Source organism: Odontesthes bonariensis, chromosome 18, assembly GCF_027942865.1.
Source record: "Odontesthes bonariensis isolate fOdoBon6 chromosome 18, fOdoBon6.hap1, whole genome shotgun sequence".
Classification (NCBI taxonomy): domain Eukaryota; kingdom Metazoa; phylum Chordata; class Actinopteri; order Atheriniformes; family Atherinopsidae; genus Odontesthes; species Odontesthes bonariensis.
In genome coordinates this window covers 20,004,059-20,028,523 of record NC_134523.1, presented here as the reverse complement: position 1 = coordinate 20,028,523, position 24,465 = coordinate 20,004,059, and the positions used below count along the sequence as shown (strand labels likewise).

General features: G+C 37.5%; 8 gene segments (V, D, J or C); 5 read left to right on the top strand and 3 right to left on the bottom strand.

Moving 5' to 3' along the window:
* The first annotated feature begins 903 nt into the window (after positions 1-903).
* On the top strand, positions 904-2,337 carry LOC142367675 (Ig kappa-b4 chain C region-like). The segment is given in 2 exon segments: positions 904-954; positions 1,853-2,337. A coding segment is annotated over 1 exon segment (255 nt).
* Positions 2,338-3,432: 1,095 nt separating this feature from the next.
* Positions 3,433-4,064, bottom strand: LOC142367820 (immunoglobulin kappa variable 1-12-like). The segment is given in 2 exon segments: positions 3,433-3,797; positions 4,013-4,064. Coding segments are annotated over 2 exon segments (360 nt in total).
* Positions 4,065-5,846: 1,782 nt separating this feature from the next.
* On the top strand, positions 5,847-7,702 carry LOC142367569 (Ig kappa-b4 chain C region-like). The segment is given in 3 exon segments: positions 5,847-6,022; positions 6,297-6,402; positions 7,218-7,702. Coding segments are annotated over 3 exon segments (444 nt in total).
* Positions 7,703-12,477: 4,775 nt separating this feature from the next.
* LOC142367613 (Ig kappa-b4 chain C region-like) lies at positions 12,478-14,124 on the top strand. The segment is given in 2 exon segments: positions 12,478-12,641; positions 13,637-14,124. A coding segment is annotated over 1 exon segment (255 nt).
* A 1,152-nt stretch (positions 14,125-15,276) lies between these two features.
* Positions 15,277-15,885, bottom strand: LOC142367810 (immunoglobulin kappa variable 1-12-like). The segment is given in 2 exon segments: positions 15,277-15,584; positions 15,800-15,885. Coding segments are annotated over 2 exon segments (363 nt in total).
* A 1,446-nt stretch (positions 15,886-17,331) lies between these two features.
* On the top strand, positions 17,332-18,765 carry LOC142367774 (Ig kappa-b4 chain C region-like). The segment is given in 2 exon segments: positions 17,332-17,382; positions 18,281-18,765. A coding segment is annotated over 1 exon segment (255 nt).
* A 1,109-nt stretch (positions 18,766-19,874) lies between these two features.
* On the bottom strand, positions 19,875-20,529 carry LOC142368249 (immunoglobulin kappa variable 6D-21-like). The segment is given in 2 exon segments: positions 19,875-20,230; positions 20,446-20,529. Coding segments are annotated over 2 exon segments (411 nt in total).
* A 1,466-nt stretch (positions 20,530-21,995) lies between these two features.
* Positions 21,996-23,574, top strand: LOC142367757 (Ig kappa-b4 chain C region-like). The segment is given in 2 exon segments: positions 21,996-22,050; positions 23,099-23,574. A coding segment is annotated over 1 exon segment (255 nt).
* The last annotated feature ends 891 nt before the right edge of the window (positions 23,575-24,465 follow it).

The following is a 24,465-nucleotide window of genomic DNA, read 5'->3' as shown; positions in this document are numbered from 1 at the left end:
TTTCTGTGGCTTCTGGTGTCATGAAGGTCAGCTGTCAGTCATCCAGTGTTCAACTCTCAGGACTATAAACTCTCCCAGAGCACTGGAGCATGGTGCTGCTGATGCAAAGTGGCTCTCTATGGAAATGCTCTCACTGACTCCAACAGGGACTTGGATTCATCTGATGACGTTTTTTATTAATGGATTAACTCGGTTTATCACAGTATTGATCTGAAATATGTGATATCTTTGGGATTTCTCTGTAGAATTTTTGCTTGTAAAAATGGGTATTCTGGAATCATCCGTTTCTTTTTTGTTGTTTTTGTTTTACTTTGACAGCGATCACTTTTAATAAAATACATGTTTTTTAGGGGGGGGGGGTTAGGGGGAATAATTTATTTATTATATTTTCAAAAAATCTGATCTTCATAGTACCCAGATGTGTTTAACAGTCCGAGTCTGTTTGTGTTGAGTTTGTTGTGTCCAAAGTCAGAGAGCCGTGTCTCTTTGCAGTCAGAGGTTTTTGTACGACGACTCAACCAGTTTGTATCACTGTGGTGGACTTTTGGTGGAGGAACCAGGCTGGATGTTGGAAGTAAGTTAAATATTTGATTAATTGTAATGCTATAGATCTTAAGTCTTTTATTCTACCAACATGTAATTCTTTAGTAATATAAATTTGAACTGCTCTGGTATAATTCTGGATCAATAAGTGACAAATACACCTCATTTCTAAAACTGTAAGGACAAATAGAAATATCATCGGCACATTCCTGAATGTGAAAGATACTTAGATATTTAGATAAACAATATCTGAAGAGTTTTACATTCAGAATTGTCAGACAAAGTTGAGTTTGTTGTGTCCAAAGTCAGAGAGCCGTGTCTCTGTGCAGTCAGAGGTTTTTGTACGACGACTCAACCAGTTTGTATCACTGTGGTACACGTTCGGTGGAGGAACCAGACTGGAACTTGGAAGTAAGTCTCTAAAAACTGCTACAAATTACAAATCTGAAGGTTTTAACTGTTTTTTTTCCTAATATATGTAGCAAGAGTTACCTTTTTAATGGGAGGAGTGAAATCAATTTTTAATCCATATATTGCTCATGGTTCTCCTCTCTTAGATTACATCTCAGCAGAAAGTATTTTAATGAACCTTTCTTCACATGCTCCAGTTAATGTGTGAAACAACTTTAATGGGAACAAAACAATCAGTCATGTAATATTTTGAATTCTTTGTTCTGTCGACACTTCTCTGAGTTGAGTCAAACTTATTCTGAACAGTGTGACTGAAGGACATGTTCAACAATCCTGCCAAATCTGTGATGTCTGAAAATAATTCAAACTTTTTAAAACTTAGTTTGAAAGTTTTTTTTCATAATTTTTTTAAAAAATCTATTACATTTTTAATAAAGTCCATGTATATTTTCCAGCTAATACTTTCTTTTAACAGTGGAAATGATAAAAAGGTTGATTGTTTCTTGAATATGACAGCGAGGATGCTTGTAGCAGGATTTTGATGAACTAATACCAAATGTTAAAAAAACTAAATGAACTCAGTTTAGTCTCTGTTTTACAGTGATTATGAAATAATCAAGTTTCTGTTAAATCTATCAAACTGTTAAAGTAAGCTGCTTAAAGTTGGTACTTTGATATGTTTAAGTTCATGTAAGGACTCTGTGTGCTGATGTGCATGAGAGCTTTCTGAAAGGGAAGTGAAACAATGTGTGAATCAGTGACTGATGGAGAAGGAAACCGTCTAACTGAAACTCCTTAAAGGACGAAACTCAACTGTGAAACCATCAGTGTCCACGTGTCTCACATTCAGTTGAAAGCTGTTTGGTCCCTGTTCTCAAAACCGATTGGTGTCTTCTAGGTGATGTCCGTCCCACCCTGACGGTGCTGCCCCCCTCCACAGAGGAGCTGCAGCAGCAGAAGAAGGCCACCCTCATGTGTCTGGCCAACAAGGGCTTCCCCTCAGGCTGGAGTCTGTCCTGGAAGGTGGACGGCAGCAGCAGCAGCAGCTGGGAGGAGAGCGGGAGCCCCGGGGTGCTGCAGAAGGACGGCCTTTACAGCTGGAGCAGCACCCTGAGGCTCCCTGCAGACCAGTGGGAGAAGGTGGGCTCTGTGACCTGTGAGGCCACCCAGGGCTCCCAGACTCCAGTCACAGAGACACTGAGGAGAGACCAGTGTTCCCAGTCCTGACCTGACTCACTGGGACTCAGATATTCTTTTCATTCTGTTATGCTATCAGTCTGCAGGCCTTTTTCTCTTTAACTTTTAAGATTATCAGACAGTCTTTTTTACTTTGCAATGTTTATCATTTAACTATATTCAGACAATAAAGATTTACTCATTAAATTTGACTCCTATACTTTCTTAATATCCGGGACTACGGCTTGGGGAAGCTTTACTGATTTTTGAGAAAGGAATTCATACATAAACGATTTTTTAAGACAATATTAGACTCATTTAATGTCAAGCTGAAATTATTGATTAAAGTTGTATCACAGTTTAAAGGCCAAATGCACCGATATATCTCTTCTTCAGCCTGAACTCTGCAGATTAAAACTATTCTTTTTTCAGAAAATGGAATGATATAGTTAGTAAAGATATTTTTTCACTATATTCAAACAGACAACTCTGAGTCATTTTTTGAGGAGCACATGACAAAACTCAAGAGTCTCAAAAAAAGCCCATAAAGTCAGACATTTCATTCGTGAAACAGAGTAATTACCATGAACATAAAACAAGGTCACTTTCGTTAACAGAACATTTTCATGGCATTCTAACAATTATTGACATTAAAACGCCCTGAAACTATGTGTCAGTGGCAGAAAATCCTCAGTAAACAGCTTGAAAGAGAATCCTTTTTTTCTCTCATTATGGGGTGTCTGACTGTTAAACTGTGTAGACAAAGCACAGTCAGCCAGGACTTTATCAGGTATAATCTGTGGGAATTATTCAACAAAGTGAGTAAAAAATAATCGTTTTGGAACCAACAGTGTTCGTCACTTGTTTGTTTTAACAAAAAGAAAAAAAACTGTTTATTTATGATTTCAAAGTGTGAACTTTATAAGATCAAGGAACATGTTCACTTAATTAGCTTTGATTCATAAGGAAAGTGCTGAAAAACACTTTATAAGACAACTTTATATCTATAAGTTTTATTTTAGTCAATGATTTTGATCTAATTGTAGAGAAAAAAAGTTTAAATCATGAATTGTTGTTGAAATTTCAAATTATTCTTGAATCTTATTTTGATGATTGTTTAATGTTCTGTGTCATTGATCATCAACACAAAGGAAATCTTTGTCAAAATATCTGGTCGACAACAAAATTATTTAATTTAAATAATATGTTTACTTATAAAAGTATGAATAAATAAATAGATAACTCCTGATACATTGTGGCTTTATAATTTAGAGCAGCTTTGTGCGTGTTTAGTTTCAGTGCAGCTGTGGATCAGATCAGTTCCTCTCCAGCTGAGGGAGGTTTTTGTACGACGTTGTATCACTGTGTGAACGGGAAGCTGCTACCCTGCTGACAGTAATAAACTCCTGAATCTTCAGCCTGAACTCTGCTGATGGTCAGAGTGTAGTCAGTCCCAGATCCACTTCCACTAAAACGATCTGAAACTCCAGACTGACGAGTTGTAGCAGCATAAATCAGGAGTTTAGGAGCTTCTCCAGGTTTCTGGAGGTACCAACTGATCCAGCTATTAACACCTGTACTGGTTTTACATCTGATGGAGACAGTGTTTCCTGGAGCAACAGACTGAGATCCAGGAGTCTGAGTCAGGATGATTTCTCCTGATGAACCTGGAAAATATGAGAAAGATGAGAATAGTTATCAAGACAAATTCAACTTGAGGAAAGATGATCAACATCCAAACAGAAGAGGATGATTTCTTTAACATGGAGAACAGATGGAAGAAGGTCAATGCTGCTTGTTCCAGTCTTTCTCCATCATAGCAGAACATCATTGTGGTGAACCTGGTTGTATCCTGAAGCAGAGTTTAAGAAGAGAGTCTCACCCTGAAAAAGGAGCCCCAGGGTGCTCAGCAGTAGAGTCAGTGACATCATCATCATGGTGCTGCTGGTGTGTTAGTGTCTCTGAAAGGTCTGGACAGCCACTGATCAACACTGACCTCTTAACATCTGGGAGCAGAGAGGCAGGACACATATGCAAACACACAGAGTCAGTCAGCTGGAGCTGTGCTCTACATGTCAGGATGTTTCCTCCTCTCTGCTTGGACAGCTGACTGTTACATCATCTTCATGTAGATTTTCAGCTTGACATCTAATTGTGCAGAGGATGACATCATAAATGATCATCCTGGTTGAATTGATCTCAGCATAACACTACGTTAAACTCTTAAAAGAACCTGTCCCTTTAGTGTCCAGGTAGAAGGAAAGAAAACTTTATTATCTTCTCACATCAGGTCAATTAGACGAAATAACCTTTGAAAAAAATATATGAATTTATTCTTCAGTTTTGTTTAAAACATTAAAGAAAAAACAAACAACAGCTTCATCATTCATGGTATTTCTTCTGTATTTGTTGATGTCAGGCTGACAGTAATATCTTGGTTTAATTCATCCTTTTAGATTGTTGCTATAAACTTCATGCCACAGGAATCTTGGCCCTAATGTGTCACACCTGAAACTACAAATACAAAATAAAACAAATCTTGTCGTATAAATGCAGCTTTTGTTCAGAGTAAGAAGTTTGTTTAAAGTTTAAAGACGCCACATTTGGTCTGAAGGTGGAACTATTATTATGGGAAGATTATGCCAATTATTGAATGAATTCTTGTGTTTTGATGTTTGTAAAAGTGAAACACGATGCTTGTGTGTGTGCAGGTGTGTCTGTTCAGTGAACTGTATCAGTATGCAGCAGCTTCCAGCTGCAGAAGTTACTTCAGTTCTGGCTGAATCTGACTGAAGGAGGTTTTTGTACGATGCTTTTTCACTGTGTGAACACATAGCCACTGTGATAACTCTGACAGTAATAAACTCCTGCATCTTCCGCCTGAACTCCACTGATGGTCAGACTGAAGTCAACTCCATTCCCTGCTCCACTTCCACTGAATCTGGAGGAGATTCCTGAATATCTGTCTGATGTCAAGTAGATCAGAGCTTTAGGAGCTTCTCCAGATTTCTGATGGTACCAGGCCAGGTAGTATTGTGAACCAGAGTACTGAGCTACTTGTCGACTGGCCTTACAGTCCATAGAGACAGTTTGACCGAGCTGCACTGATTTGGCTGCTGGCTGAGTCAAGACAACACTTTGTCCAACAGACCCTGAGGAGAGAGAAGAAACTCTGGACATGAGACGGTGAGGTGAAACTCAGCTACACTCCAAATGATTCTCACATCACAGAAAAATGATTGTCCTCACCCTGAGTGAAGCAGAGGAGAGTCCAGATGAGGACGCAGGTCAAAGTCATGTTTCTGATGAGGAGGATTTCTGTGGCTTCTGGTGTCATGAAGGTCAGCTGTCAGTCATCCAGTGTTCCACTCTCAGGACTATAAACTCTCCCAGAGCACTGGAGCATGGTGCTGCTGATGCAAAGTGGCTCTCTATGGAAATGCTCTGACTGACTCCAACAGGTACTTGGATTCATCTGATGATGTATTTTATTAATGGATTAACTCGGTTTATCACAGTATTGATCTGAAATATGTGATATCTTTGGGGTTTCTCTATAGAATTTTTGCTTGTAAAAATGGGTATTCTGGAATCATCCGTTTCTTTTTTGTTGTTTATGTTTTACTTTTACAGCCATCGCTTTTAATAAAAGACATGTTTTTTTTTGGGGGGGGGGGGTTAGGGGGAATAATTTATTTATTATATTTTCAAAAAATCTGATCTTCATAGTACCCAGATGTGTTTAACAGTCCGAGTCTGTTTGTGTTGAGTTTGTTGTGTCCAAAGTCAGAGAGCCGTGTCTCTGTGCTGTCAGAGGTTTTTGTACGACGACTCAACCAGTTTGTATCACTGTGGTGGACTTTTGGTGGAGGAACCAGACTGGATGTTGGAAGTAAGTTAAATATTTGATTAATTTTAATGCTATAGATCTTAAGTCTTTTATTCTACCAACATGTAATTCTTTAGTAATATAAATTTTAACTGCTCTGGTATAATTCTGGATCAATAGGTTACAAATACACCTCATTTCTAAAACTGGAAGGACAAATAGAAATATCATCGGCACATTCCTGAATGTGAAAATTACTCAGACATTTAGATAAACAATATCTGAAGAGTTTTACATTCAGAATTGTCAGACAAAGTTGAGTTTGTTGTGTTCAAAGTCAGAGAGCCGTGTCTCTGTGAAGTCAGAGGTTTTTGTACGACGACTCAACCAGTTTGTATCACTGTGGTACACGTTCGGTGGAGGAACCAGACTGGAACTTGGAAGTAAGTCTCTAAAAATTGCTACAAATTACAAATCTGAAAGTTGTATCTGTTTTTTTCCTAATATACGTAGCAAGAGTTACCTTTTTAATGGGAGGAGTGAAATCAATTTTAAATCCATATACTGCTCATGGTTCTCCTCTCTTAGATTACATCTCAGCAGAAAGTATTTTAATGAACCTTTCTTCACATGCTCCAGTTAATGTGTGAAACAACTTTAATGGGAACAAAACAATCAATCATATAATATTTCAAATTCTTTGTTCTGTCGACACTTCTCTGAATTGAGTCAAACTTATTCTGAACAGTGTGACTGAAGGACATGTTCAACAATCCTGCCAAATCTGTGATGTCTGAAAATAATTCAAACTTTTTAAAACTTAGTTTCAAAGTTTTTTTTCATAATTTTTTTAAAAATCTATTACATTTCTAATAAAGTCCATGTATATTTTCAAGCTAATATTTTCTTTTAACAGTGGAAATGATAATAAGGTTGATTGTTTCTTGAATATGACAGCAAGGATGCTTGTAGCAGGATTTTAATGAACTAATAGCAAATGTTAAAAAAGTTAGCTGCTTAAAGTTGGTACTTTGATATGTTTAAGTTCATGTAAGGACTCTGTGTGCTGATGTGCATGAGAGCTTTCTGAAAGGGAAGTGAAACAATGTGTGAATCAGTAACTGATGGAGAAGGAAACCGTCTAACTGAAACTCCTTAAAGGACGAAACTCAACTGTGAAACCATCAGCGTCCACGTGTCTCACATTCAGTTGAAAGCTGTTTGGTCCCTGTTCTCAAAACCGATTGGTGTCTTCTAGGTGATGTCCGTCCCACCCTGACGGTGCTGCCCCCCTCCACAGAGGAGCTGCAGCAGCAGAAGAAGGCCACCCTCATGTGTCTGGCCAACAAGGGCTTCCCCTCTGGCTGGAGTCTGTCCTGGAAGGTGGACGGCAGCAGCAGCAGCAGCTGGGAGGAGAGCGGGAGCCCCGGGGTGCTGCAGAAGGACGGCCTCTACAGCTGGAGCAGCACCCTGAGGCTCCCTGCAGACCAGTGGGAGAAGGTGGGCTCTGTGACCTGTGAGGCCACCCAGGGCTCCCAGACTCCAGTCACAGAGACACTGAGGAGAGACCAGTGTTCCCAGTCCTGACCTGGCTCACTGGGACTCGGATATTCTTTTCATTCTGTTATGTTATCAGTCTGCAGGCCTTTTTCTCTTTAACTTTTAAGATTATCAGACAGTCTTTTTTACTTTGCAATGTTTATCATTTAACTATATTCAGACAATAAAGATTTACTCATTAAATTTGACTCCTATACTTTCTTAATATCCAGGACTACGGCTTGGGGAAGCTTTACTGATTTTTGGGAAAGGAATTCGTACATGAAGGATTCTTTAAGACAATATTAGACTCATTTAATGTCAAGCTGAAATTATTCATTAAAGTTGCATCACAGTTTAAAGGCCAAATGCACCGATAAATCTCTTCTTCATCCTGAACTCTGCAGATTAAAACTATTCTTTTTTCAGAAAATGGAATGATATAGTTAGTATAAATATTTTTTCACTATATTCAAACAGACAACTCTGAGTCATTTTTTGAGGAGCACATGACAAAACTCAAGAGTCTCAAAAAAAGCCCATAAAGTCAGACATCTCATTCGTGAAACAGAGTAATTACCATGAACATAAAACAAGGTCATTTTCATTAACAGAACATTTTCATGGCATTCTAGCAATTATTGACATTAAAACGCCCTGAAACTATGTGTCAGTGGCAGAAAATCCTCAGTAAACAGCTTGAAAGAGAATCCTTTTTTTCTCTCATTATGGGGTGTCTGACTGTTAAACTGTGTAGACAAAGCACAGTCAGCCAGGACTTTATCAGGTATAATCTGTCTACATTATTCAACAAAGTGAGAAAAAAAATTATCTTTTTGGAACCAACAGTGTTCTTCACTTGTTTGTTTTAACAAAAAAAAAAACTGTGTTTATTTATGATTTCAAAGTATGAACTTTATAAGATCAAGGAACATGTTCATTTAAATAGCTTTGATTCATAAGGAAAGTGCTGAAAAACCCTTTATAAGACAACTTTCTATCTATAAGTTTTATTTTAGTCAATGATTTTGATCTGATTGAAGACAAAAAAAGTTTAAATCATAAATTGTTGTTAAAATTACATGTTATTCTTAAATCTTATTTTGATGATTTTTTGATGTTCTGTGTCATTGATCATCAACACAAAGAAATCTTTGTAAAAATATCTGGTCTACAACAAAATTATTAAATCTAAATAATCTGTTTACTTATAAAAGAATGAATAAATAAATAGATAACTCCTGATACATTGTGGCTTTATAATTTAGAGCAGCTTTGTGCGTGTTTAGTTTCAGTGCAGCTGTGGATCAGATCAGTTCCTCTCCAGCTGAGGGAGGTTTTTGTACGACGTTGTATCACTGTGTGAACGGTGTGCTGTCACTCTGCTGACAGTAATAAACTCCTGAATCTTCAGCCTGAACTCTGCTAATGGTCAGAGTGAAGTCAGTCCCAGATCCACTTCCACTAAAACGATCTGAAACTCCAGACTGACGATTCAAAGCTTTATAAATCAGGAGTTTAGGAGCTTCTCCAGGTTTCTGGAGGTACCAACTGAGCCAGGTAACACCTGTACTGGTTTTACATCTGATGGAGACAGTGTTTCCTGGAGCAACAGACTGAGATCCAGGAGTCTGAGTCAGGATGATTTCTCCTGATGAACCTGGAAAATATGAGAAAGATGAGAATAGTTATCAAGACAAATTCAACTTGAGGAAAGATGATCAACATGCAAACAGAAGAGGATGATTTCTTTAACATGGAGAACAGATGGAAGAAGGTCAATGCTGCTTGTTCCAGTGTTTCTCCATCATAGCAGAACATCATTGTGGTGAACCTGGTTGTATCCTGAAGCAGAGTTTAAGAAGAGAGTCTCACCCTGAACAAGGAGCCCCAGGGTGCTCAGCAGCAGAGTCAGTGACATCATCATCATTGAGCTGCTGTTGTGTCAGTGTCTCTGAAAGGTCTGGACAGCCACTGATCAACACTGACCTCTTAACATCTGGGAGCAGAGAGGCAGGACACATATGCAAACACACAGAGTCAGTCAGCTGGAGCTGTGCTCTACATGTCAGGATGTTTCCTCCTCTCTGCTTGGACAGCTGACTGTTACATCTAAAATAAGCATTTTCTTACACTTCCCCTTTTTTTTCTTTGTCACTTTGCTTCATCATTACTTTTATTGTTACAGATGCAAAATTCCGCTGGTTTTCCTCCATCCTTTCATCCATTAATCCAACAATATTAAACACTTAAGATTCAGCCTGAATATCAAACGACAAAAGTAATTACTGTATTTGTTATGATTATGAATTGACTAATCATGTGAAAGATAAAATCATGGATCAAGATACATACTGTAGATGAAGATTTATTCACTCACTAACTCTAAAGTAGTACAGGTAAAAGAGTTGTTGCTGTAGTTAGTCCATCATTATCATCAGAATCAATAAGAACTCATTCATGACTGAAAGTTGTTCTGTTGTAGGCGTCTGATCATAAAATACATGCTTGTTTAATTTACAACACACAGCTTCACTGAAGCCTTTTATTCCGACATGATTCTTAATTTTCCAACATTAGTAAAACTAATATTTTTCTTACTTTAGCAATATAAAAAATGCTGTTTATGTGTTTTTTTTTATTCTGTAATAAAGTCAAATAACGAAAATCTAACTCATTAACTTTGATGTCTATTGAAAGCATCATTTTTGTACGATACAATTTAATTTTATCTAAATTAACAAAAAGTATATGCAGGGGCTGCATTCACAATGAGAAGGTTGGACTCACTGCAGGAGACTTTCTGTGTGGAGTTTGTATGTTCTCCATGTGCATGCATGAGCTCTTTCTGGGTATTCCATCTTCCTTCAAAAACATTTGTCCAACATTTGCTTGCGTCTTTACCCTTTATACACTGAGATTCACCCAGAGTGATTTGGTGTTATGAGCTGGAGAGGGAGACATGTGCAAATACCTTCCAATCTATCTTTGAGAAACACTGTTTTTGAACAGTTCAATCATTTTCTCACACAGACATTGACAAACTGGAGATCCTCTCGTGTTTGTTCTTTACGAGCCTTTCATAGATGCTGCTTTTGTATCAAACCTTCTTTATAATCAACTGTTCACATGACCTGTTTGAATTGAAATTGATGTGCTTTTGTCCTAATTTCTAGCCTTAAATTGCCCCCTAATGTATGAGTGGTATTGCAGACATAAAATACAAAAATAGATTTGTCTTTAAAAAAATCTAATTAAATGAAGAGATAATACAGGGTTTCATACTGTCTTCAATTAAATCAGAGTCCAAATAAATGGAAGAATCGCTGCATTTTTTTTAAATTAGCATTATTAGCATGTTTCTTCTCTCAATGTTTTCTCATTTATGGTTATAAATGTAGAGAGTTTTTTAGTCCCAGTAAGTATTTTCCTCAAAACTCAAAGGAGATATGTGGCTGGAATAAGACCTGATGTTTGTGTTTGCAGATGGAAAATCTGGTAAAAGGAAAAAGTTTTTTGTCATCTTTTTTTTTTGTCTTTAAGAAAATTACAGTTTGTTTTGTTTCATATCCAGTCAGATTTTCATCACTTACATTCATTTTTTTTTCCCATATGCATTTTCAGGGTCACAGGGGCGGGTTGGAGAGGCAGGGTGCACCCTGAACAATCCGTTAAAGGCCCACAGTTTATAATTATCGTGGAAAATTGTCTATTTTTTGAAAATATTCCTTTAAATGAAAAATCAAAGAAATTGTGACGCTTAGTTATCAGAGAAATTGATACAGAATAAATGTCTTAGAATACCATATAGAATATAGTTTTTTTTGTGTTCCAGTTTTAGCTCACAGGTAAACAGACCTGATGTTTGTGTCTTCATATGGAGCTATGGCTTTAGGAAAGTTTATGATAATCACTTGTATATTAACTCATGCTTGTGTTTACAGTGTGTCTCGTCAGTGATCTGTGTCAGTGCTCCAGCTGCTTCCAGCTGCTTCCAGCTGCAGCAGTCACATCAGTTTCTGTTCAGTCTGACTGAGGGAGGTTTTTGTACGATGCTTTTTCACTGTGTGAACACATACTGACTGTTGATTGTGTTTATACCCTGACAGTAATAAACTGCAGCATCTTCAGCCTGGACTCCACTGATGGTCAGAGTGAAGTCAGTCCCAGATCCACTGCCTGAAAAACGGCTTGGAATTCCTGACATGCGTTCATTGGTGTAGCGAATCAACAGTTTAGGAGTGTGTCCATCTTTTTGTTGGTACCAAGCTAAACAGTAAGCACTGCTACAACCCCAAAACTCATGACTGGTCTTACAACTGATGGTGACAGAGCCTCCCACAGCAGAGCTCACTGCTCCAGGCTGAGTCACTGTGACCTGACCTCTGGACTCTGAGGACACAGACACAAAAACATAAAGCAGCTTCATGCTTTTGTCAGCTTCATTTCAGAGGGACGGATGTTCATAGAGGAGAGGAGTTTGATTCTCTGGACTTTACCTGTGAAGCAGCAGCAGAGGAGAGTCCAGATGAGGACGCAGATCAAAGTCATGTTTCTGATGAGGAGGATTTCTGTGGCTTCTGTTGTCATGAAGGTCAGCTGTCAGTCATCCAGTGTTCAACTCTCAGGACTATAAACTCTCCCAGAGCACTGGAGCATGGTGCTGCTGATGCAAAGTGGCTCTCTATGGAAATGCTCTCACTGACTCCAACAGGTACTTGGATTAATCTGATGATGTATTTTATTAATGAATTAACTCGGTTTATCACGGTATTGATCTGAAATATGTGATATCTTTGGTGTTTCTCTTTAGATTTGTTGCTTGTAAAAATGGATATTCTGGAATTGTCCGTTTCTTTTTTTGTTGTTGTTCTTTTACTTTACAGCGATCACTTTTAATTAAATACATGTTTTTTAAAAGGGGGAACATTAGGGGGATTAATTGATTTATTATATTTTCTATAAATCTGATCTTCATATTACCCAGATGTGTTTAACAGTCCGAGTCTGTTTGTGTTGAGTTTGTTGTGTCCAAAGTCAGAGAGCCGTGTCTCTTTGCAGTCAGAGGTTTTTGTACGACGACTCAACCAGTTTGTATCACTGTGGTTGACTTTTGGTGGAGGAACCAGGCTGGATGTTAACTGTAAGTACCTTTATCTTCTAGAAAAAAAAAAATCTAAATTCAAGTTTTATTTGATTCAAATCAATAAAGAACCACTTTATGTGAATGTATTGGATGATAGTTCAAATTTTGTGTTTTTCTGGTGACTCTGACCTCACAGTGATTCAGAAAAACTCTAGTTAGAACAAGAATCTTTTAATTATGTATTTTTAAGTGATGGTAAATTGAAATGTGTTTGCATCACCGCACCGAGTTTAAGCTGTTATTTTCAAAAAATCACAAATTTATGGCGGATTTGCTTTTTCATGATTTCGTTTGAAAGTTAGATTGTAATTCTTCACAGAAAAAAGTATTTCATAACGTAAAATGTATTTTATTGCTGTAAAAAATATATTTTTTGTATGTTTTGAAAAGTCATCTAAAATGTGTTGTAAATATTGCATAATTTTTTGCTTTGTATTACTCACAGATAGGAAATTATAATTGCAGGTAACACTGTCTAACCATTTAATGTAGAATTAATGCAGCTAATTCAATCAGTTTCTTCATCAGTATGATTTGTCTTTTTAACTGGGGGAAATGTTTCCACGATTTCAAAAGTTTGTTCTACATTTTTTAGGTGATGGTTCCCTAGCTTTGCCTTGTGTGAATGTTTATATCTAATGAGATTTGAACTGAAAAAGTGGAGGATCGATGAAGATCTTCTTACTCTTGATTTACTGCATCATTTTCAACTCTGATGTTTAAGTTTGGTCATAAAACTGAGGTGAGACTTTCCTGCTTAGAACACTTTATCTTTAGTACTGAATGAAACCTTTCTGTTGCCATGGTTCATTAGTGATGCTCATCTGTTGCCGTGGTTACTGAGCTCTGAGAGGGAAGTGAAAGCTGAAGTTTCATCTAGCTTGGGGAAGATTAATGAAACCAGCAGCTTCCTCTTCAACAGCCAACAGGGAGGAATAGTTTTGCTCGTTGTACAAACCTTCTTCATGTCGTCTCTTTGTCTCTTCTTCCAGTGGGTCGAGTCGTCCCCACCCTGACGGTGCTGTCCCCCTCCACAGAGGAGCTGCAGCAGCAGAAGAAGGCCACCCTCATGTGTCTGGCCAACAAGGGCTTCCCCTCAGGCTGGAGTCTGTCCTGGAAGGTGGACGGCAGCAGCAGCAGCAGCTGGGAGGAGAGCGGGAGCCCCGGGGTGCTGCAGAAGGACGGCCTCTACAGCTGGAGCAGCACCCTGAGGCTCCCTGCAGACCAGTGGGAGAAGGTGGGCTCTGTGACCTGTGAGGCCACCCAGGGCTCCCAGACTCCAGTCACAGAGACACTGAGGAGAGACCAGTGTTCCCAGTCCTGACCTGACTCACTGGGACTCAGATATTCTTTTCATTCTGTTATGTTATCAGTCTGCAGGCCTTTTTCTCTTTAACTTTTAAGATTATCAGACAGTCTTGTTTACTTTGTAATGTTTATCATTTAACTATATTCAGACAATAAAGATTTACTCATTAAATTTGACTCCTATACTTTCTTAATATCTGGGACTACGGCTTGGAAGCTTTACTGATTTTTGAGAAAGGAATTCGTACATGAAGGATTCTTTAAGACAATATTACACTCATTTAATGTCAAGCTGAAATTATTAATTAAAGTCGTATCACAGTTTAAAGGCCAAATGCACCGATAAATCTCTTCTTCAGCCTGAACTCTGCAGATTAAAACTATTCTTTTTTCAGAAAATGGAATGATATAGTTAGTATAAATATTTTTTCACTATTTTCAAACAGACAACTCTGAGTCATTTTTGAGGAGCACATGACAAAACTCAAGAGTCTCAAAAAAAGCCCATAAAGTCAGACATCTCATTCATGAAACAGAGTAATTACCATCAACATAAAACAAGGTCATTTTCATTAACAGAACATTTTCATGGCATTCTAGCAATTATTGACATTAAAACGCCCTGAAACTATGTGTCAGTGGCAGAAAATCCTCAGTAAACAGCTTGAAAGAGAATCCTTTTTTTTTCTCTCATTATGGGGTGTCTGACTGTTAAACTGTGTGGACAAAGCACAGTCAGCCAGGACTTTATCAGGTATAATCTGTGGTAATTATTCAACAAAGTGAGAAAAAAATTATCTTTTTGGAACCGACAGTGTTCGTCACTTGTTTGTTTTAACAAAAAGAAAAAAAAACTGTTTATTTATGATTTCAAAGTATGAACTTTATAAGATCAAGAAACATGTTTACTTATATAGCTTTGATTCATAAGGAAAGTGCTGAAAAACACTTTATAAGACAACTTTCTATCTATAAGTTTTATTTTAGTCAATGATTTTGATCTGATTGAAGACAAAGAAAGTTTAAATCATGAATTGTTGTTAAAATTACATGTTATTCTTAAATCTTATTTTAATGATTGTTTGATGTTCTGTGTCATTGATGATAAACAAAAAGGAAATCTTTGTAAAAATATCTGGTCTCCAACAAAATTATTAAATCTAAATAATCTGTTTACTTGTAAAAGAATGAATAAATAAATAGATAACTCCTGATACATTGTGGCTTTATAATTTAGAGCAGCTTTGTGCGTGTTTAGTTTCAGTGCAGCTGTGGATCAGATCAGTTCCTCTCCAGCTGAGGGAGGTTTTTGTACGACGTTGTATCACTGTGTGAACGGGTAGCTGCTACTCTGCTGACAGTAATAAACTCCTGAATCTTCAGCCTGAACTCTGCTGATGGTCAGAGTGTAGTCACTCCCAGATCCACTTCCACTAAAACAATCTGAAACTCCAGACTGACGAGTTGAAGCTAAATAAATCAGGAGTTTAGGAGCTTCTCCAGGTTTCTGGAGGTACCAGTGGAGCCAGCTACTAACACCTGTACTGGTTTTACATCTGATGGAGACAGTGTTTCCTGGAGCAACAGACTGAGATCCAGGAGTCTGAGTCAGGATGATTTCTCCTGATGAACCTGGAAAATATGAGAAAGATGAGAATAGTTATCAAGACAAATTCAACTTGAGGAAAGATGATCAACATCCAAACAGAAGAGGATGATTTCTTTAACATGGAGAACAGATGGAAGAAGGCCAATGCTGCTTGTTCCAGTGTTTCTCCATCATAGCAGAACATCATTGTGGTGAACCTGGTTGTATCCTGAAGCAGAGTTTAAGAAGAGAGTCTCACCCTGAACAAGGAGCCCCAGGGTGCTCAGCAGCAGAGTCAGTGACATCATCATCATGGTGCTGCTGGTGTGTCAGTGTCTCTGAAAGGTCTGGACAGCCACTGATCAACACTGACCTCTTAACATCTGGGAGCAGAGAGGCAGGACACATATGCAAACACACAGAGTCAGTCAGCTGGAGCTGTGCTCTACATGTCAGGATGTTTCCTCCTCTCTGCTTGGACAGCTGACTGCTACATCATCTTCATGTAGATTCTCAGCGTCTCTTTACACTTCCCCTGCTTTTCAAGTATTTCTTTGTCACTGTGCCTCATCGTTACTTTTAATGTTATCTGAACTGACATGTTGATTTTAGTCTATCCCCAACAATATGAACCTCAACAAAAGTATCAGCCTGAACATCAAACTACATTTAATCATGTTTATAGTGGATGACATGGTAAGTTTTGATCCTGGTAAAAAAAAATCGATGTTGGATCAATCTGATGATGCTGTTTATCAATGGATTATTCAGTTTATTGAAAGATATCAAATCAAATCAAATGTATTTGTATAGCACATTTCATGTACAAAACAATTCAAAGTGCTTTACATAAAATAAAAGCATTGCAGCAGGGAGTGTAAGAAGCATTAAAATAATATAAAGAAAAACAAATAAAATAATTTAAATGAATTTAAAAACAAGCAACAGTCTAGATAAGTTAAAAGATATTTCATGCATAGACACATGAGAACAGAAATGTTTTTAACCTGGATTTAAAAATGTCTACATTTGGTGAAAGTTTAATCTCCACTGGCAGTTTGTTCCACTTGTTTGCAGCATAACAGCTAAATGCTGCTTCTCCATGTTTAGTCTGGACTCTGGACTGGACCAGCTGACCTGAGTCCTTGGATCTAAGAGCTCTGCTAAGTTTATATTCTCTGAACATATCACAGATGTATTTTGGGCCTAAACCGTTCTGGGATTTGTAAACCATCAGCAGGCTTTTAAAATCTATTCTGTGACTGACTGGAAGCCAGAGTAAAGATTTTAAAACTGGTGTGATGTGTTCAGATCTCTTAGTCCGGGTTAAAACTCTAGCAGCAGCGTTCTGGATGAGCTGCAGATGTTTAATGCTCTTTTTGGGAAGTCCAGTTAAAAGAGCATTACAGTAATGGAGTCTACTGGAGATGAATGCATGGATGAGTTTCTCCTGGTCTTTTTGGGAAAGGAAACCTTTAATTCTGTTGATGATATCACTGCTGCCTTTTTTATTTGTTGCCTTAGAATACATGTGTACATTCATTTTTTATTTTTCATAGATTTACAAAAACACAACCAGTGTTAATTTCACTTACTTAATGACAAAATCACATAGAAATGTTGATGAAATAGAATAGATTAATAATTTTTTAAATGTCTGTTGTAGCTTTTTCTGACATCAGCCAGATGTGTTTAACAGTCCGAGTCTGTTTGTGTTGAGTTTGTTGTGTCCAAAGTCAGAGAGCCGTGTCTCTTTGCTGTCAGAGGTTTTTGTACGACGACTCAACCAGTTTGTATCACTGTGGTACACGTTCGGTGGAGGAACCAGACTGGAACTTGGAAGTAAGTCTCTAAAAACTGCTACAAATTACAAATCTGAAGGTTTTAACTGTTTTTTTTCCTAATATATGTAGCAAGAGTTACCTTTTTAATGGGAGGAGTGAAATCAATTTTTAATCCATATATTGGTCATGGTTCTCCTCTCTTAGATTACATCTCAGCAGAAAGTATTTTAATGAACCTTTCTTCACATGCTCCAGTTAATGTGTGAAACAACTTTAACGGTAACAAAACAATCAGTCAGGTAATATTTTGAATTCTTTGTTCTGTCGACAATTCTCTGAGTTGAGTCAAACTTATTCTGAACAGTGTGAATGAAGGACATGTTCAACAATCCTGCCAAATCTGTGAAGTCTGAAAATAATTCAAACTTTTTAAAACTTAGTTTCAAAGTTTTTTTTCATAATTTTTTAAAAAAATCTATTACATTTTTAATAAAGTCCATGTATATTTTCCAGCTAATACTTTCTTTTAACAGTGGAAATGATGAAAAGGTTGATTGTTTCTTGAATATGACAGCGAGGATGCTTGTAGCAGGATTTTGATGAACTAATAGCAAATGTTAAAAAAACTAAATGAACTCAGTTTAGTCTCTGTTTTACAGTAATTATGAAATAATCAAGTTTCTTTTAAATCTATCAAACTGTTAAAGTAAGCTGCTTAAAGTTGGTACTTTGATATGTTTAAGTTCATGTAAGGACTCTGTGTGCTGATGTGCATGAGAGCTTTCTGAAAGGGAAGTGAAACAATGTGTGAATCAGTGACTGATGGAGAAGGAAACCGTCTAACTGAAACTCCTTAAAGGACGAAACTCAACTGTGAAACCATCAGTGTCCACGTGTCTCACATTCAGTTGAAAGCTGTTTGGTCCCTGTTCTCAAAACCGATTGGTGTCTTCTAGGTGATGTCCGTCCCACCCTGACGGTGCTGCCCCCCTCCACAGAGGAGCTGCAGCAGCAGAAGAAGGCCACCCTCATGTGTCTGGCCAACAAGGGCTTCCCCTCAGGCTGGAGTCTGTCCTGGAAGGTGGACGGCAGCAGCAGCAGCAGCTGGGAGGAGAGCGGGAGCCCCGGGGTGCTGCAGAAGGACGGCCTTTACAGCTGGAGCAGCACCCTGAGGCTCCCTGCAGACCAGTGGGAGAAGGTGGGCTCTGTGACCTGTGAGGCCACCCAGGGCTCCCAGACTCCAGTCACAGAGACACTGAGGAGAGACCAGTGTTCCCAGTCCTGACCTGACTCACTGGGACTCAGATATTCTTTTCATTCTGTTATGCTATCAGTCTGCAGGCCTTTTTCTCTTTAACTTTTAAGATTATCAGACAGTCTTTTTTACTTTGCAATGTTTATCATTTAACTATATTCAGACAATAAAGATTTACTCATTAAATTTGACTCCTATACTTTCTTAATATCCGGGACTACGGCTTGGGGAAGCTTTACTGATTTTTGGGAAAGGAATTCGTACATGAAGGATTCTTTAAGACAATATTAGACTCATTTAATGTCAAGCTGAAATTATTAATTAAAGTTGTATCACAGTTTGAAGGCCAAATGCACCGATATATCTCTTCTTCAGCCTGAACTCTGCAGATTAAAACTATTCTTTTTTCAGAAAATGGAATGATATAGTTAGTAAAAATATTTTTTCACTATATTCAAACAGACAACTCTGAGTCATTTTTTGAGGAGCACATGACAAAACTCAAGAGTCTCAAAAAAAGCCCATAAAGTCAGACATCTCATTCGTGAAACAGAGTAATTACCATGAACATAAAACAAGGTCATTTTCATTAACAGAACATTTTCATGGCATTCTAGCAATTATTGACATTAAAACGCCCTGAAACTATGTGTCAGTGGCAGAAAATCCTCAGTAAACAGCTTGAAAGAGAATCCTTTTTTTCTCTCATTATGGGGTGTTTGACTGTTAAACTGTGTAGACAAAGCACAGTCAGCCAGGACTTTATCAGGTATAATCTGTGTACATTTTCAACAAAGTGAGAAAAAAATTATCTTTTTGGAACCGACAGTGTTCGTCGCTTGTTTGTTTTAACAAAAAGAAAAAAAAAAACTGTTTTTTTATGATTTCAAAGTATGAACTTTATAAGATCAAGGAACATGTTCACTTAGATAGCTTTGATTCATAAGGAAAGTGCTGAAAAACCCTTTATAAGACAACTTTCTATTCATAAGTTTTATTTTAGTCAATGATTTTGATCTGATTGGTTGAAGACAAAGAAAGTTTAAATCATAAATTGTTGTTAAAATTTCATGTTATTCTTAAATCTTATTTTGATGATTGTTTGATGTTCTGTGTCATTGATCATCAACACAAAGAAATCTTTATAAAAATATCATGTCTACAACAAAATTATTAACTTTAAATAATCTGTTTACTTATAAAAGAATTAATAAATAAATAGATAACTCCTGATACATTGTGGCTTTATAATTTAGAGCAGCTTTGTGCGTGTTTAGTTTCAGTGCAGCTGTGGATCAGATCAGTTCCTCTCCAGCTGAGGGAGGTTTTTGTACGACGTTGTATCACTGTGTGAACGGGTAGCTGCTACTCTGCTGACAGTAATAAACTCCTGAATCTTCAGCCTGAACTCTGCTGATGGTCAGAGTGAAGTCACTCCCAGATCCACTTCCACTAAAACGATCTGAAACTCCAGACTGACGATTTGTAGCATAATAAATCAGGAGTTTAGGAGCTTCTCCAGGTTTCTGGAGGTACCAGTGGAGGTAGTTACTAACACTTGTACTGGTTTTACATCTGATGGAGACAGTGTTTCCTGGAGCAACAGACTGAGATCCAGGAGTCTGAGTCAGGATGATTTCTCCTGATGAACCTGGAAAATATGAGAAAGATGAGAATAGTTATCAAGACAAATTCAACTTGAGGAAAGATGATCAACATCCAAACAGAAGAGGATGATTTCTTTAACATGGAGAACAGATGGAAGAAGGTCAATGCTGCTTGTTCCAGTGTTTCTCCATCATAGCAGAACATCATTGTGGTGAACCTGGTTGTATCCTGAAGCAGAGTTTAAGAAGAGAGTCTCACCCTGAACAAGGAGCCCCAGGGTGCTCAGCAGTAGAGTCAGTGACATCATCATCATGGTGCTGCTGGTGTGTCAGTGTCTCTGAAAGGTCTGGACAGCCACTGATCAACACTGACCTCTTAACATCTGGGAGCAGAGAGGCAGGACACATATGCAAACACACAGAGTCAGTCAGCTGGAGCTGTGCTCTACATGTCAGGATGTTTCCTCCTCTCTGCTTGGACAGCTGACTGTTACATCATCTTCATGTAGATTCTCAGCTTCTCTTTACACTTCCTCTGCTTTTCAAGTATTACTTTGTCACTGTGCCTCATCGTTACTTTTAATGTTATCTGAATTGACATGTTGATTTTAGTCTATCCCCAACAATATGTACCTCAACAAAAGTATCAGCCTGAACATCAAACTACATATAATCATGTTTATAGTGGATGACATGATAAGTTTTGATCCTGGTAAAAAAAAAAATCGATGTTGGATCAATCTGATGATGCTGTTTATCAATTGATTATTCAGTTTATTGAAAGATATCAAATCAAATCAAATTCATTTGTATAGCACATTTCATGTACAAAACAATTCAAAGTGCTTTACAAAAAATAAAAGCATTGCAGCAGGGAGTGGAAGACACATTAAAATACATAAAAGAATATAAAGAGAAACAAATAAAATAATTTAAATTAATTTAAAAACAAGCAACAGTTCAGATAAATTAAAAGATATCGTGCAGATTTCATGCATAGACACAAGAGAAAAGAAATGTCTTTAACCTGGATTTAAAAATGTCTCCATTTGGTGAAAATTTAATCTCCACTGGCAGTTTGTTCCACTAGTTTGCAGCATAACAGCTAAGTGCTGCTTCTCCATGTTTAGTCTGGACTCTGGACTGGACCAGCTGACCTGAGTCCTTGGATCTAAGAGCTCTGCTGGGTTTATATTTTCTGAACATGTCACAGAAGTATTTTGGCCCTAAACCATTCTGGGATTTGTAAACCATCAGCAGGCTTTTAAAATCTATTCTGTGACTGACTGGAAGCCAGTGTAAAGATTTTAAAACTGGTGTGATGTGTTCAGATCTCTTAGTCCGGGTTAAAACTCTAGCAGCAGCGTTCTGGATGAGCTGCAGATGTTTAATGCTCTTTTTGGGAAGTCTAGTTAAAAGAGCGTTACAGTAATGGAGTCTACTGGAGATGAATGCATGGATGAGTTTCTCCTGGTCTTTTTGGGAGAGGAAACCTTTAATTCTGTTGATGATATCACTGCTGCCTTTTTCATTTGTTGTCTTAGAATACATGTGTACATTCATTTTTTACTTTTTATAGATTAACAAAAAAACAACCAGTGTTAATTTCACTTACTTAATGACAACATCACATATACATATTGATGAAATAGAATAGATGAATATTTTCTTTAATTTCTGGCACTCTGTTTTTTCTGACATCAGCCAGCTGAGTTTTACAGGTGGAAACTGTTTGTGTTGAGTTTGTTGTGTCCAAAGTCAGAGAGCCGTGTCTCTCTGCTGTCAGAGGTTTTTGTACGACGACTCAACCAGTTTGTATCACTGTGGTACACGTTCGGTGGAGGAACCAGACTGGATGTTAACTGTAAGTACCTTTATCTTCTAAAAAAACAAAATTCACATTTTGTATGCTTCAAATCAATAAAGAACCGCTATATGTGAATGTATTGGATGTTACTCAAAATATTGTGATTTTCTGGTGACTCTGACCTCACAGTGATACAGAAAAACTCTAGTTAGAACAAGAATCTTTTAATTATGTATTTTTAAGTAATGGTAAATTGAAATGTGTTTGCATCACCGCACCGAGTTTAAGCTGTTATTTTAAAAAAAACACGAATTTATGACGGATTTGCTTTTTCATGATTTCGTTTGAAAGTTAGATTGTAATTCTTGACAGAAAAAAGTATTTCATAATATAAAATGTAATTTATTGTTGTAAAAACAAAATTTTTGTATGTTTTGAATAATCATCTTAAATATGCCCGTGACCCGACCGACGGATTCAGCGGTATAGAAAATGGATGGATGGATGGATCTTAAATATGTTGTAAATATTGCATCATTTTTTGCTTTGTATTACTCACAGATAGGAAATTATAATTGCAGGTAACACTGTCTAACCATTTAATGTAGAATTAATGCAGCTAATTCAATCAGTTTCTTCATCAGTATGATTTGTCTTTTTAACTGGGGGAAATGTTTCCACGATTTCAAAAGTTTGTTCTACATTTTTTAAGGTGATGGTTCCCTAGTTTTGCCTTGTGTGAATGTTTATATCTAATGAGATTTGAACTGAAAAAGTGGAGGATCGATGAAGATCTTCTTACTCTTGATTTACTGCATCATTTTCAACTCTGATGTTTAAGTTTGGTCATAAAACTGAGGTGAGACTTTCCCGCTTAGAACATTTTATCTTTAGTACTGAAACCTTTCTGTTGCCATGGTTCATTAGTGATGCTCATCTGTTGCCGTGGTTACTGAGCTCTGAGAGGGAAGTGAAAGCTGAAGTTTCATCCAGCTTGGGGAAGATTAATGAAACCAGCAGCTTCCTCTTCAACAGCCAACAGGGAGGAATAGTTTTGCTTGTTGTACAAACCTTCTTCATGTCGTCTCTTTGTCTCTTCTTCCAGTGGGTCGAGTCGTCCCCACCCTGACGGTGCTGTCCCCCTCCACAGAGGAGCTGCAGCAGCAGAAGAAGGCCACCCTCATGTGTCTGGCCAACAAGGGCTTCCCCTCAGGCTGGAGTCTGTCCTGGAAGGTGGACGGCAGCAGCAGCAGCAGCTGGGAGGAGAGCGGGAGCCCCGGGGTGCTGCAGAAGGACGGCCTCTACAGCTGGAGCAGCACCCTGAGGCTCCCTGCAGACCAGTGGGAGAAGGTGGGCTCTGTGACCTGTGAGGCCACCCAGGGCTCCCAGACTCCAGTCACAGAGACACTGAGGAGAGACCAGTGTTCCCAGTCCTGACCTGACTCACTGGCTTTAAGTTTCTCTTTTTCTCTCAGTGTTGTTTTTTAGTTTTTAGTGAAGTTGATTATTTTAATTTCTAAACACAATAAAGTCACGTTCAACAAGTTATTTCTGCTTCCATTTTTCATTTTCATTATCAACTGAGTATAATGAGTTTAAATACAACATTTACTGATATGTTGCTGTGTTTCACGTTTAGTTTCATGTTCTATAAAAATAAAGATTTGCTCATCAAATCAGTTCTTCTTCCATTTTCTTCTTTATATCAAATTGACTTAATGAACTTCTCTTGATGTAAACAGTGAGAGTTTAAATCAGGTTCAAATTAAGCAGAAATAAATGGTGCATTTTCTCCCTGATGTCTTTAGAAATCATGTTAAAGAAAATATAATGGATCACCATGCTGCATATCAAAACGTTAAATACAAACCATGATGTCATGGGTTAAATCTATCTTCATAATTCATCATCAGAATTTTCTTTTCTGCCACTTTGGTGAAACAAAGAGAGATTCTCAAGGTCAGAATTAAGAAAATAACATTGAATAATTTTACCTTTAAATCCCATAATTATGAATGAGAATTTTACAATAATAATGTCTTTAAATTGTCTCTTGCTATCCTATCATCATGACTTTTTATCTTGGAATTCTGAGATACTTTTATATCACATCAATTCATTATGAATTTTCTCGGAACTGTGATATCGTCAGAGTTTCTGTGGATTTCCATTATTTTGGTCACAGCATCTAGTTAAATAATCCCCAAAGATGCAAGGCTCACTGTGGATTTAATGTCTTATCATTTTCATTATTTAAAAGTACTGATGTGAAAAATATGTGGAAATAAAATCATTCAATTTATCTCAACGATGATTTTCTAAATAAATAAAGACTAAAAACTCTTAAACAAATCATTTTAGTGTTCACAATTTTTGGTTCCTTGAGAAATAAATTCATAAACATAAAATTAAACCTCCAGAGAGGTGATGTATGTTTAGCAAAATGTTTAAATGTGCAAATTTTAAGATAAC